The sequence below is a fragment of the Haliaeetus leucocephalus genome, unplaced genomic scaffold (genome assembly GCF_000737465.1).
Source record: "Haliaeetus leucocephalus isolate CR32 unplaced genomic scaffold, Haliaeetus_leucocephalus-4.0 Scaffold668, whole genome shotgun sequence".
NCBI lineage: Eukaryota > Metazoa > Chordata > Aves > Accipitriformes > Accipitridae > Haliaeetus > Haliaeetus leucocephalus.
The window spans coordinates 1,920,810-1,933,816 of NW_010973104.1; the positions used below are offsets into that span (position 1 = coordinate 1,920,810).

At 44.6% G+C, this 13,007-nt stretch overlaps 1 protein-coding gene across 8 annotated transcripts in view; it reads left to right on the forward strand.

Annotated features, from left to right (window-relative positions):
• GALNS (galactosamine (N-acetyl)-6-sulfatase) overlaps positions 1-13,007 on the forward strand; it is a 55,537-nt gene that overhangs the window by 32,194 nt on the left and 10,336 nt on the right. For all 8 annotated transcript variants that reach the window (XM_010579577.1, XM_010579578.1, XM_010579579.1 and 5 more), the window contains exon 13: positions 10,879-10,996. In XM_010579577.1, the coding sequence (XP_010577879.1) occupies positions 10,879-10,996 (118 nt within the window). The remainder of the gene's footprint in view (positions 1-10,878; positions 10,997-13,007) is intronic.

A 13,007-nucleotide genomic window follows, 5' to 3' on the forward strand; every position in this document is an offset into this window, starting at 1 on the left:
ACGAAGGTGTGAAAACTCTCAGCACTGTCAGCGTATGCTTTATATAATTCATTTGCCTTGGTAGCTGTTTCTTGCAATGTGCTTGAAAACTATCCCAGAAAGCCATTACTGGTAAAAGTAGAGAAAAGAAAGGAACAAACCTTCATTCTCAAATGGTCAGGTTAGACGGATGTGCACATGTCCATGGCTCGACTCATCAGTCCGGTCGTTCTTGCTCTGTGTCCTACAACCCCTGATGAAGGAGGCAAAACACACACTGTTGGATGGGAGAGGACACAGCAGGGCAGCTGTGGAATAAAGCAGTGGTGCTGGTGAGTGTAGGCGTTGGAGCTGTGATTCTCTGTGTGTTTTGGGGCTAGGGAAGAAATGTCTAGTGATCTTTGCATACCCTGCAGTGTTTTTCCTCTGTGCACTGGAATCTGTGGAAGGCAAATGTGGTGACCTTCCAACCTCCTAGCCCCTGCTAAAGGAGCTTCTCCAGGGGGTCTTAGCAAGAGGACTTTCTGCCCAATCCTGTTCCATCCTTGGACTCTCCTGGCTGTCTGAATCCATTTTCCTATAAGCCTACTATTATAATACTTATCTCTGGCACACACCATGCCCTGAGAGATTTCTGTAAGGATTTATGTAGTCATCAGCCATCACGTATAAACATGCCACCTCCAAAAAGCTCCCAAGGTGTCCCCACCTCCCTCCCTCCTTCCTTCTACTGACTGTGTTTTACCCTGTGGCAAAAGCAGCTGCAAACAGGGGCATGCAGCCTCATCCCTTGCCAGTGGCTCCAGCTCAGAGAATGTGGAAATAAATAAAGAGAAAACTAGTGCTACTGTGACCGCCTGCACAGAAATGATTTTGTGCAGCAGCTTTAACAGAGAGATGTTTTCTGAGCTGACAGGACTGCAATTACTCAACTGTTTTAAATAATTGAGTGGATACACTCGCTCCATTACTTTCAAAAGAACCGAGCCTGTGCTGTCCACTAAGTGTTTTCACTAGAGAGAGAAGGGGAGGAAAAATATTTTCACTTCTCTCTCACTTAACAGACGAGCACCCTAGAGGTGCATTACGCAGTGTATAAAGCTCTTCAGAAGCCCAGCATGTTAGCTCTCGCTTTCTATTGCATTTCAGCACTAATGAATAAAGCAAATCTGAAGCTCCTGTATTTTAAATTCAGCTCAGTGAAACTACGCTACTGGGTTGGGATTCCAGATGAGACTATGCCCTGTTTGGTTTAACAACTATTTTATTTTAGGAAGATGAGTGGATAGAAATTGCCTGTTTTTCCAAAAGTCAAACAAACGGGTAGTATCAAGTGAAGTGTAGTTTGCCTACTCTTTGTGTTTCCTCTGAATTTGAGGGAGAGGAGCTCTTGCCTAAGAGGTGTTTGCAGGACACCTCCTTCCCTGTTATTTAGATGTTCCTTACCACCACCATGGATTGAGCATTGAAATAAATTCCAGTGTTACATCTGCAATCATTCCTCATACAGTTCCATTGATTTTTGGACATTCACAAGCTGTTGCTTTGATTGAATTTTATGGCAAGATTATGACATGATTATGGAAAGCTGTGATGTTTAATATGCAGACCCTAATAGAAAGCCTCTTTTTAGTAAATGAATCTTCCTTTCTGCAGCACGTTCTGTTGCTATTGTCTCCTCTCTGGTCACAATGGAAAACTCATGGGAAGTGGGTCTCCTATATCGAATGTGGTAATTAAATTACCCTCATTTGTGGAGCTGTTACTGTTGTGTATTTTTATTTAGCTTAATTATCCCCCTTGGCAGACAGCCTGTTGGGAGTCCCGACACTAATGTTTCTCAGAAGGGAATCCAGCATTCTCCTCCAAGCGTGCATCTGTCTGTCCGTACATGCTGGGTGTGCTCGTATTGCTTCTGCTCCAGCCCGAGGTTTGTGCGTGTTCACAGTCCATGTTGGCCACGCTCCTCTGTTCACCCTCCTGCAGCCCTGGAGGAACAGGGTGTATCATATAGCTCTTTCACCAGCTTGGCTCCTCTGGTGTGTCGTTATGTTGCCAAAGCATTTAGAAAAATTTGCATTGCGCCCCTGATTTATTGGTACCTTTCCCTCTTTTATGTAATTTACTTTTACCACTTTGCTTTGTTAAATCTATACTGGATTTTACTAGATTTTCTGCTGCTGTGAAGGACCAGCATGGCGCACCGATGCCCTGTTCTCCCTGCCTGCTTTTGCTCATTTTTTATTTCATTTATTCCTTATTTTAGTGCAGCCTTTTCTTCTCCCTAAAATGATTTTAATAATCTGTCGTATCTCTTGATTTGCATTAGTTTGGAGTGGGGTCACATGCAAATCCACCAGTAAGAGGTTTCATTGCTGTGCGTGAAGGCCAGGCATCACACGCACCTCCAGAGAGATTTATTGCTTATATATTTAGGCTCCCTCTAGGATCCTAGGGGATCTCAGAGCCAGGGCATCCTAGAAATCAGTCAGCTCAGTCAACTGTGGCAACACTCTTGACTTGCAGAGTGCTTATGCTCAGGCAGTCTCATCTGAAATGTCTTTGGGTCGTGACACTGTGCACACAAGATACTGCATGACGCTAAGAGACTTTTTCAAGGCTACAATTTCAGTTCATCTCATAACATGGGGATTAGCCTTTTCAATCTTCGTTGGAGAACTGGCTGCTAAAGGGATCACTGAAGATGCAAGTCCTTCAAAATCTAGAGACAGCACGTAAAGTTTTCAGTTCCCTGGGTTTCATGGTGAAGCAGGACAAGTCCTTCCTCTTCCTGACTCAGTTCACTGGATTTCCTGGAGCCTGCCTGGAAACAATATCAGCAAAAGCTTGTCTCCCACAGGAGCACTTTTCATACAGTGGAAAAACTGGTCAGGCAATTACAGGCAGGTCCTGTCATCATGTTGCAGACACATCTGGCAGTTCTGAGCCACATGGCACCCTGCACTTATGTTCCCCTTCATGTAAGGCTGTGCATCCATCCCTACCCACGTCTGACTCTAGGAACAGACCCTCCCAACAGGGTCGTGACTGTTTCTTCTTGCTATTGCCCATCTCTTTGGCTGGACTGCCTCCTGCACCCCAGCTTCTGCCAAGGGATACAGTTGTGTTTACCCCTTCTTCTTGAAAGATAATTACTGATGTTTCTCAGTCCGGACTGGAACTTCACCCCAGCAATCCAACAGCTTCACAGACTTTGCATTTTGTTAGCTGGGATTCATAGCAGTGCCAAATGCATGGTATGAGTTCTCACACTGCCTGAGCTTGCCCAGGTGATGGCACATTTACATCATCACAGCAACAGACTGAATGGAGCAAGATCCCTGTCCTGTAGTTGACCTTCAGGACTTGACATACTCAGCACTAACATCAGATATATTCACTGCCAAGCTTTTATCCCTTTCTCTCCTGGAAAGAGGAGGACTCTCCTGAGAACTGCAGGACTCTAGGGTCCTGACATTGAGAGAAGCTTGGCATCATAGGACAAGATCAACATTTCTATGGCTGCAGGATGAGGTAGGGCATGAACATGCCTGCAGGTACTGACGAGGCAAAACTGGCATCTGGAGAGGTGCTTGTAATAAGAACACCTGCAATGGTAGGGTATATATGGGCAATATATTTCAAAGAAGTGTGGTTACTGGTAAATAATCTTTTGCTCGGTTGCCAAAAATGGTAATGTAACTGCACTTACATAAGTAAGAGTTACCTTGTTATCTGGTCCTTGTGTAATGAGAAGTGAACTGTTTGTGTCTTTTGTCATCCAAGAGATTAACTAGATCTGTGTAGGCTGGGGGTAGAAGATCTTTCTTTTTTTATAGCTCTCAACTTTAAAATATAAATAAGATTGTGTGTTAGGCAGCACACAAAACAGAAGCATTTCCCTAAGCCTAAGCAGTATTTTGTTTCCTCCCTAGAGGCAATTACTAGGGGTTGTTGCTTCGTAAAACAACACTCAAACTGTGGGATGCCCTTGTTACCAAATTAATCAGAATGCAGAACTAAAAGATCTGATAGGTCTTTTTCTTTACTAAATTCTGTTATGTTTGGGATATTGTGTGTCTGCTAAGTACCACATAGGGAACTTGTTTCTCCATTCAAACCATATGTGACAAATAGAGTAAAAATATCTGTTAGTAACATCTTCACAACCAGTTGTCAGTTTTATTACCCAAGTCACAGATTACTGTTTATACACGCCTTTACTAAAATACTTCATTGACAGTCAGAAAGAACACAAGTAACAATATATAGCAAAAGCTGGCACAGCTTAAAATACAGTTAGCAAAATACCTAATGCAGACTGAAGTAGAGTGTTTTGAGTCAGACTCCAAAGCTGCAAAAATAATTTATAACAGAAATCTCTGAAATTCTGTCAGTTTGAGCCAGAGGTGCAAAGCCTTAATAACAAGTACAGCGTGCTCACCCCTTGTTGATACTCCAGGTTAGTAGCGACTTCTGCTTTGAGTGATTAGCCTCTGTTCAAAACAGAGTTTACTAAATTTTGAACATCAAAATAGCTACCTCTGTTTTACTTAGGGCAATAGATTTTACTATTATGGAAAAAAATGGAAGTGATAAGGCTTGGTTGATGAACATAATGATTTTAGAACACATTAATTAACAAGAGAGCTCACAAGTGCCTATTTTGAGCAGATGGAAAATCCAGGAAATCATCAGAGAGGTAATGGCACTGCTTACGGAGCCAGAAAAGAAGGGAAGAAGCTCCTGAAGGGAAGCTAAAGGGGAAAGGATCTGATAGACAAGTTGCCAGTCTCACCTTACTGATCAGGGCAGAAACCTCGCTGTGGGGAAAAGACAGAAGGCGCAAAATGGGGAAAAAACCATGTATAACAAAGAGCCAGAATCTTGCCCAGGGAAGATGCTGACTCCTCATCTTCTTGAAAAAGAAGGAAATGGTACCAGCTGCATTGCAGGGGCGAATTAGCTGCTGCCACAGGAGAGGTGGCACTGAGGAACACTAAAACCGTGGAAACTGTGGAGAGCTGTGGATAAAGAGCCTCAGCCATGCCAGTGAAAAACACCGAGCATCAGCCATGCAGGGGCTGGACCCAGAAAGGTTGTCAGAAGTATGCAAGGCAGGCGTGACAGCCGGTATGCAGCCAGCTCTGGTGGGAAGAGGGTTGAAGAAAAATACACCTGCAGAGGAGAGTCACTAGCCTGGGGACTAAGAATGGAGACAAACTTGTCTCGATCGATAGCTGCTCTTTACCCAGTCCGGGATCAGTGCTCTGCGTTGCGGCACACCATCTGATCAACCTGTAACTTGGGCTTAATCGTGGCAGACCAGCAGCCTGCAGGTATTTCAATGAGTAACTGTCTAGACTAGAATGATGCTGTATAAAAAGGAATATTGAAGTAAAAAGCCATATGAACCAGTTTCAAAAATGCAAAATGCTGTTTGAAATGGACATTATCTTCTTCAGAAACAGGTCCAGGCAGTGATACAGCCTCAGAGAGTAGCCTGAAGAGCCCATTGCATAAATTATGATTCAGAAATACCACTGAAGCAACTAGCGGGAGGATCAGATAGTCATTATTTTCTGTCGCCTGTTCATGCAGAGACTAAGGCTTTACGTAGTCAGTCTGCCTTTATCCCCTCTGCCATTTAAATGCTGTGGTTGCTCGCAATGTGGTGGAAAGGCAGGATTGTCAGAGTTGGGGAGTTACAGCTCCCAGGAAAATAGGTGACCAGGTAGAGGATCGGCACAATCACATCTCCTTGCTGCAAGGAAGGCTGTGGACACCTTTAGAGAATCCAGACAGGTGAGAGGCATCATCAATACTCGCAAATATTCATGTGGCTAACTGGCCACATGCCCCACGTGCCTCCAGGGGCATTTGCCTCTGGGACCCACAGACGAGAGAGGAGAATTGGGGTACAGGCCACCCTTCAGTCTTCTCTTTGATTCCTTGTTTGTTTTTCTTTGGCCCTGTGAGTCTCCCAGTAATTGCAAGTCGCCATGTTTCAGAAGCAGAGCCCCAAACCTGTTGTCTGCCTTCTGTATTGTGCAGACTTTAAATTGCAAATAAACTTGGTGATAGAATAGAGGAACTGAGGAAGACTGAATAATAGGACAAGATCAAGACTTGGATACTACAGTGCTGAGCAGCCTCAAAGCACTGATAACAGATAAAATCAAATTACCTGAATCTGGGTGTATTTCACAATTAAAAATAATGTTTTTAATTAAAATAATTCCAGTGGAGAAGGAAGTAAAATATACAAATCTTCAGCCAAGTTTTATGCTCTTCCCATAAATTCATGTGCGTCTGGTATAACATGCTATAAATCTGAAAGCTGCTATTAAGAGCCCACCGTAAGGTTTGTGTGAAGCGCGCTATGTAATACCCATTTTGTTACATTCCTCTCAATAATAACATGGTCCTGTCACTCCCAGGATAGACATACTGCGCTGTGCCCATATATGAATCATCAGGATGAGGTATAAAACATCAAGATCTAGATCTAAAAAAATGCTGAAAATGCTCTTTAATTTGCTCCGGTTCTGATCTATTTGAGGGTGTATTTATGATGGTAGAGAATCGCCCTCTCCCTCTCCTTACAGCTGAGGATGCTAGTAGACCTGAAGGTGACAGACTGACGACTGCAAGATTAAACCAGAGCTCTAACACCGAAAGCAGCGTGTGAGACAAACCCTCCTTCATCCAAACCTGAATTTCAGCGTAGGGCATGGCAGGGTTAATGGCAGAGCAGGTTACACTGGAGTTGTTTGGCTAGGGAGGAGATGGGAACAGATTGCCAAGGCACAATTACACTAAATGAAGGAAGCACAGGCCACACCTGTGCCTGGGACCCTGCGCTCGCAATCCAGCTCTGATTGGATCTCCAGAGACTTCCCGGAGGTAAAGTGTCAATTAGTGTAATGACCCTGGACTTTGTCCACTCCGTTCGCTCATTCTGAGCGTGGAATAATTTTGTGTACGCTGGGGGATCTCTTTTAGCAAACTCCTCACAACACCACCTGCTCACCCTCTCATTCTTCCAGTGCTATTCCCAGCTCTCCTTCTGCAGGATTGTTGAACTAGAATACAAAATGCAGCATGCCCCGGAGGCAGCGAGGTCTGGATCTTCATGCAGACAATAATGCCCAAACACCTGTGTAGATAATATCATCTTTTTTTGGAACAGAGAATGTAGCAAACCCTGCCCTTGCAGCCCAGTCCTGCATACGCATTCAGGGAAATGAGGGGACTCCATGTAAGGGTAAGAGAGGTTCCCAGCTCCATTAACAACTCAGACTGATTACCATGAAGTAATTATCCCCATCTTACGTACAGATTAAAGGCACTTTTCTCTTGCAGATTTTCTCTCCAAATGCACTTCTTGCGTAAGGCTGGAGACAGTTTTAACCTCCCTGTATGCAGTCAGTAAATACTTTACAAATCCCTGCATGGATATTGGATCTTGGTGCACATGGTGGAGCAAAACAGGTCTGTCTGAGCAAAACCTGAGCTCACTGGAGCGAAGAATGGGGATCTCCATGGAGCCAAGACAGGAAAACCAACCCTCACCGCCAGCACGGCTTTGTCTCTGTGTGACTCCAGTTGCACGTCAATGCCAGCCCCGGGGCTGGTGCCATCTCGCAGGCATTGCAGTCCCCTGCTATGCCTGGAGACTTGATACACGTCTGGATGAGGAAGATAGTTCATGTGTTTGAGGCATCTGAAGACGATCAGTGATGATCTTCCAGTATTGAATGACACCTTACAGCACTCGGGGTCCGTCACTGTCGTGTGCTTCAACACAATCGGATATGTTTTAAGCTAGTGTCAACAGGTTTAGCCAGCTTAAGAGCATGTTAAGCCCTACTGAGACAAGGTTTATAGGTTAGCGGTATGACTTGGAGCATAATCTATACATGTTCTTTAGCTTTAGCCAGCTTTGTACTTATGTGAGAAGTGCGAGTCTTTTATATGTGCCAAGCTGTTTCTATCATGCTTTGGGGAAGTCATTCAGCCTGTGCTAAATGCTGAAATAATCTAAAAGTGTAGAAGCTGCAGGGGAGAGCTGTTCAAAAACACCAGGAGCTGAAGTTAGGCCAAGATTTCCTGTCACTGCTGAGCTAGCTGAAAAAAACAGGAGTGTCCTGAACATAGGAATTAAAGCAAGGAGATGATTCAAATGACTCGAGCCATTTTGTTATACTGCAGCATTCATGTGTCTTAGGTTGCTAATGAGCAACAATACCGTGGATAAATGCAGTAGTTAAGATTATAGCAAAAAAGATTTTTTTCACTTCAACAGGACTGGCATATTTGGAGCAAAAAGCAGCAGTCGTGACAACATATTGTTTATCTTTCATCCAGAGCACAGCTGTGTTTTCCACTGGTCTGTCCAGATTATAGCTAATTTGGAATCCTATGTATGAAAAGCCGTTTCGATGGATGAAATTGGGCTATCTCTTTAGCACTTAAATATTTGCAAAGATGCTGTGGAGCTTAATTAGTTAGCAGCAACATTTTATCTTATGGGTCCACTTCCAAAAGAAGATCATAAATGCTGGAGAGATGACACAAGTATGTGACAGAAATAAACACATTAGATAGTTACAAAAGCAGCAGTAGGAGGTATTAAATGATTTGATATCTGGAGTATCTGTTAGACTCTAACAACTGATTAAAATATGTATTAATTCATATTAATCCTTAATACAAGGATCTTAATAAAGTGTGATTAGCTTAGGCTTGGAAGAGCTTTCAAATCCTGGCACAATAGGTGCAGTAGAAATCTAAAACACTGAAATACACGTGTCTCCCTAAACAGCATTTCTTCTCCGTTTCTATCACTAGAGTACATAGGCTTTAAAATGTTTCTGGCTGCCCCGTTTCATCCAGTCTCCAGCTCAGATGTCCAACATGCTGTGTGCATCCCTGGTACTTGCCTGCGGTTTTAGGCAGATTCCCTCGGTGCGTTTGTTTCTGCAGCCTTTTCTCTCCATGTGCAGGCTCTCCCGTGTTTGCTGTTCTCTGCGTGTCAACACAGGTTAGCTTTAAACCCTCTCTGCCTCTTTTAAAAATCTGTTTTGATTTTTTTCGCTGCCGGGCTGGCAATCCTGCGTGCTTGAAATGTGACCAGAGGGCTTCCAGATAAAATCTCGCCAAACTGAAAGGCCATTGTGCCACCGGGATGCAACACTGGCCGAGCCAAGTGATTGCTGCCTTGAGTGTCCTCATAGGGCTGTGAGTCAGAGATGGTCTTTGGCAGCTCCCAAACTTCTGCCTGTCCCTCTGTTTTCAGCGGTCTTTGGGGCAGCTGGCTGCTGCGACAGCTAAGGCGGGACGTGTGGGGAGAGGAGCGAGCAAATTTGGGAGCTTCGCAAGAACAGTCTGAATTTCAGGGTGGTCCGTACAGGTCACACAGCCGGTCCTGGTGATAGCCTCTCCACCAGGATACAGCTAGCTGGGTGTGAGAGCAACAGATTAGTTTGCTCAAGCTTGTCATTTCAAATTCCCTTCCGGTTCTCTATCAGCAAAGCTCAGGCCCATCCCCACAATCAGCTTCTCTCTGGATGGCTGCCGAGATGTGATATTTATAGGGTTTACTGGAAACTGTTGGCACATTACTGGGCTTCAAAATGTGATTGTTTTTCAAAGAAGGAAATTAGCTGGAGTGTGGGGCTGGTGGCCAGCTTGGACTGTAAGCAAAGGGAGCCTGAGGTCAGGACCAAGCTGCATTGTTTCTTTTATCTTCAGAAGCAATTTGCCGCTCTCTGTTTTTTAAGTGACTCTTCATGTGATGGACAAAATGAGATCATTGGGTAGTAATCCTCCATTTTAGAAATACTTGAAGTATTAGTGAAGTACACCCTGAACCACTTAAACAAGTACCTACTGGAGTAATTGGGTGGATAAAAATCTGGTAATTTATAACCCTGTAAGAGGGCTTGGAGCATGACAGATGGGTCTCAGCTTGGAATAATAAAGCTGCAATGGAAGAACGTGGATGGGGCAGAACCCTGGGGTGGATGTTGCGAAATGGAGGAGGTATTCTTGTCTTGGACAAGTCACTTCTATTCTTCTTCATCTTCCTGTTTGCATAATATTAGTTCATCTTACTTGGTGATTGTGAAGTTTTACTAGCCAATGGCCGTGTTTGAAGCCTTTAGCTTGAGAACAGCCTTGAAAAATAAAGTATTGACGTTACCTTTGTTTCCCTACAATAAATGCCTCTGAGTGATACACGTGTTACGGAAAAGTACTTGAAAGAGTGGAGGATGTATGTGCAGAGAGCTGGGTGACCTTTTGGGTGACACACCAGAAGGATTGCCTCAGCAAACTTCTTTATGTGCTAGCGTGGCTGGCAAGGTGCTTGTCCTGTGTCTAGGAAGTCTCCCTTGACATTCGCTTAAGGCGCAGCTTGAGGAAAACCCCAGAAGCACCCTTCTTTGTACATGCCACCTTTGCCAACAAGATCCCCTTTGGGAATCAACACGAGCTCGCAGCCTATCTGCTTGACTACGAAGCGACATGTTTGGGGCCGCTGGGACTAGCAGTTTGGAAAGCTGAAGCCCCATACTGAGAGATGATCTGCCAGGAGCCATGTGCTTCTTTGCTGGGGAGGACAAGCCATCTGCCGTCCTTGCTGCCCTAAGCAAAGCATCTCAGACCCGCAGCCCCCAGGCCCGGCCAGGCTGGACTTTCTCAGCCCAGATGCTTCATTGCCCTATGGACCTGTTAGGTCCTATGGGCAGTTAGTGTCGACTGCATGTTTACGTACTCTTCTCCTTCACTATGGCCCAGGAAAAGTCTTCTGACCTAGCTTAGTGACGTGGACGCTGTAATGATACCATGTACGAAGCCTCACTAATAACGTCTGTATTTTTTTTCACGTACTAGTTTTCCCAGCGATGAATACCAAAGGGCTATGGAGCGAATATCTGTCGTTGTCCAGCAGCACAAAGCAACCATGGTGCCAGGGGAGCCACAGCTTAACGTGTGCGACAAGGCCGTCATGGTGAGTGGTTAAAGCATAAATACATTTGAGAATCCTTAGCTTAAAATATATTTTGTAAAGGCTTTATAAAATGCCACATGATGCTGGGAAGGGATGGAGAAGAGATGCATGCTCACCTGTTTGAAGGGCTGTCTGGCTGTTCCACAGAGGAGAGGGATGTTTGTTACCTGCGGAACACAGCAGTGTAGCAAGGCTCATACAGAGGAGTGGGGTTAGGTCTGGAAGGTCTACCAACATGCTGTGATAAACTGTGGCTTCCTTCCTTAGAGATACAGCAATATCTACAGCTGTAGGGCCTTCTTCTCCTTTCTTAATCCCCTTCTGCAAATCTCAAAAGTCCTCTGTGTTTTGAGTGGTGGGACTGGGACAGTGGCTCTTTCTCAGTGATGTGTGTGAGTATCTTTGGTCTTGCTTGGTCTCCTCCAATTCTATCTGTGCCTGACTTTTCCAAAGTCTTTATGGCTTGAAACATGACAAACATTTACAATTCTGTTTTCTGCTTCAAATTGTATGTTGGGAAGTTACAGTTTGGCTTTCCTGTCAAATGCTGCTTGGTTTGTTGAGAAACTGCATGGTTTGTAGGAGGTAAAGTTGTCAGATGACAAGAGTGTGTGGAGTCTAAGGGGATGTGCCTGTAGACTGACACAAAATAGTAATAGGCAAAATCTTTCTGACACTGAAATAATCTTCTGAAACAAACAGTCAGTACCTGCTGCTTAGGGTCTGGCTCCAGACAGACAGAAAAGTATAAAATGTGGAGCTGTGTCTCCTTAGTGAGAAGGCAAAGATCTTTTTTAGCTTTGTCACATCTTTTTATTTTTGGATGTTAAGTAGGAAAAAGATTTGAAGGACCATTGTTTCTATGTTGTTTTCTTTCATTATTCAACTTTTCCCTTAATAAACACTATTCTGTGCTCCTCTGGGACCTTTTGGGTTCAGGCACTCTCCCCAGTGCCTGGCTGCTGCCAGAGACCTTCGCTGGAAAGGCATTTCTTCTGTGCTAACTCCAACTCCTAAACTGGTTCATAAAGTGTAGGCATACTCCGCTGTTCTGCAGCTACCCTGGGGCAGTGTTTTTAGGTGCTGTGAAAACATCTGGTATTCCTGTTTGTCAACAAACAGTGTCTTTGGATTGCATAATGGAAAAAGTGCTGCACTGGAGGTCCCATGCTTGGTCCTGTAACCCAGCCCTCTCTTTGGGGCTACTGAGAGTCAGTCTTCTCCCTGAGCATGCCTTGTTCTGTCTCAGTTGGGTGGAAGTTTTGCAGACCATGGGCTGCCACTTCTGCTTTGGCTATGGCAATGTCCAGGGCTTGGCCAAACCCAGTTATGCCTGCCTAGTCTATAAGCAGAGGAGCTAATGACTGCTCCAGTGCTTGGCCGAGCTCAAACCAGATCATTCAGGCTCTCTGAGGCAGAAAGTCCTCCTTGGCGGGCTTGGAGGTAACCTAATCCCAGGAGAAATGTTCAAATCCCAGCAGGAAATATTATGAGTTTTCCGTTCTATTCTATGTAAACTCCTACATAGAGTAGCTAATAGTAGCTTCCTACATAGGCTAATTACACGGTCACAAAACTGAAATAAACAGGCACCGAATTATTGCCTTTTGAGGCCAGAAATGAAGATACCCAAATCTTTTTGGAGTGATAGTATTGCTGGGGTTGATTGGGCCCTAGATCTGTCTTTGGGGGATGCTGGGAGAATCACCTACTAATACTATGCCCAACACTCTCTTCTAAATTGTCACCCATTTATTTGACATGGATATTTGGTATCCTTTCTGGGACAGAGAAGAATTGTCTTTACTTATCCATGAGCAAAGCAGATGGATCATTTTGTAGCTACTGCAGTCTTGGGATTGATGTAAGCGTAGCAGCAGCAGCCCTCCTGAGCAGGAGAAGTGTTTGCTGGCCCATCTGTGGTGTATTCCACCAGCAGTGTAGATGAAGCTCCTGCGGAGCCAGTTCTGCTGTGTTTTCCTCCTGTGGAAGTGGAGGAGAAATTGCTCCG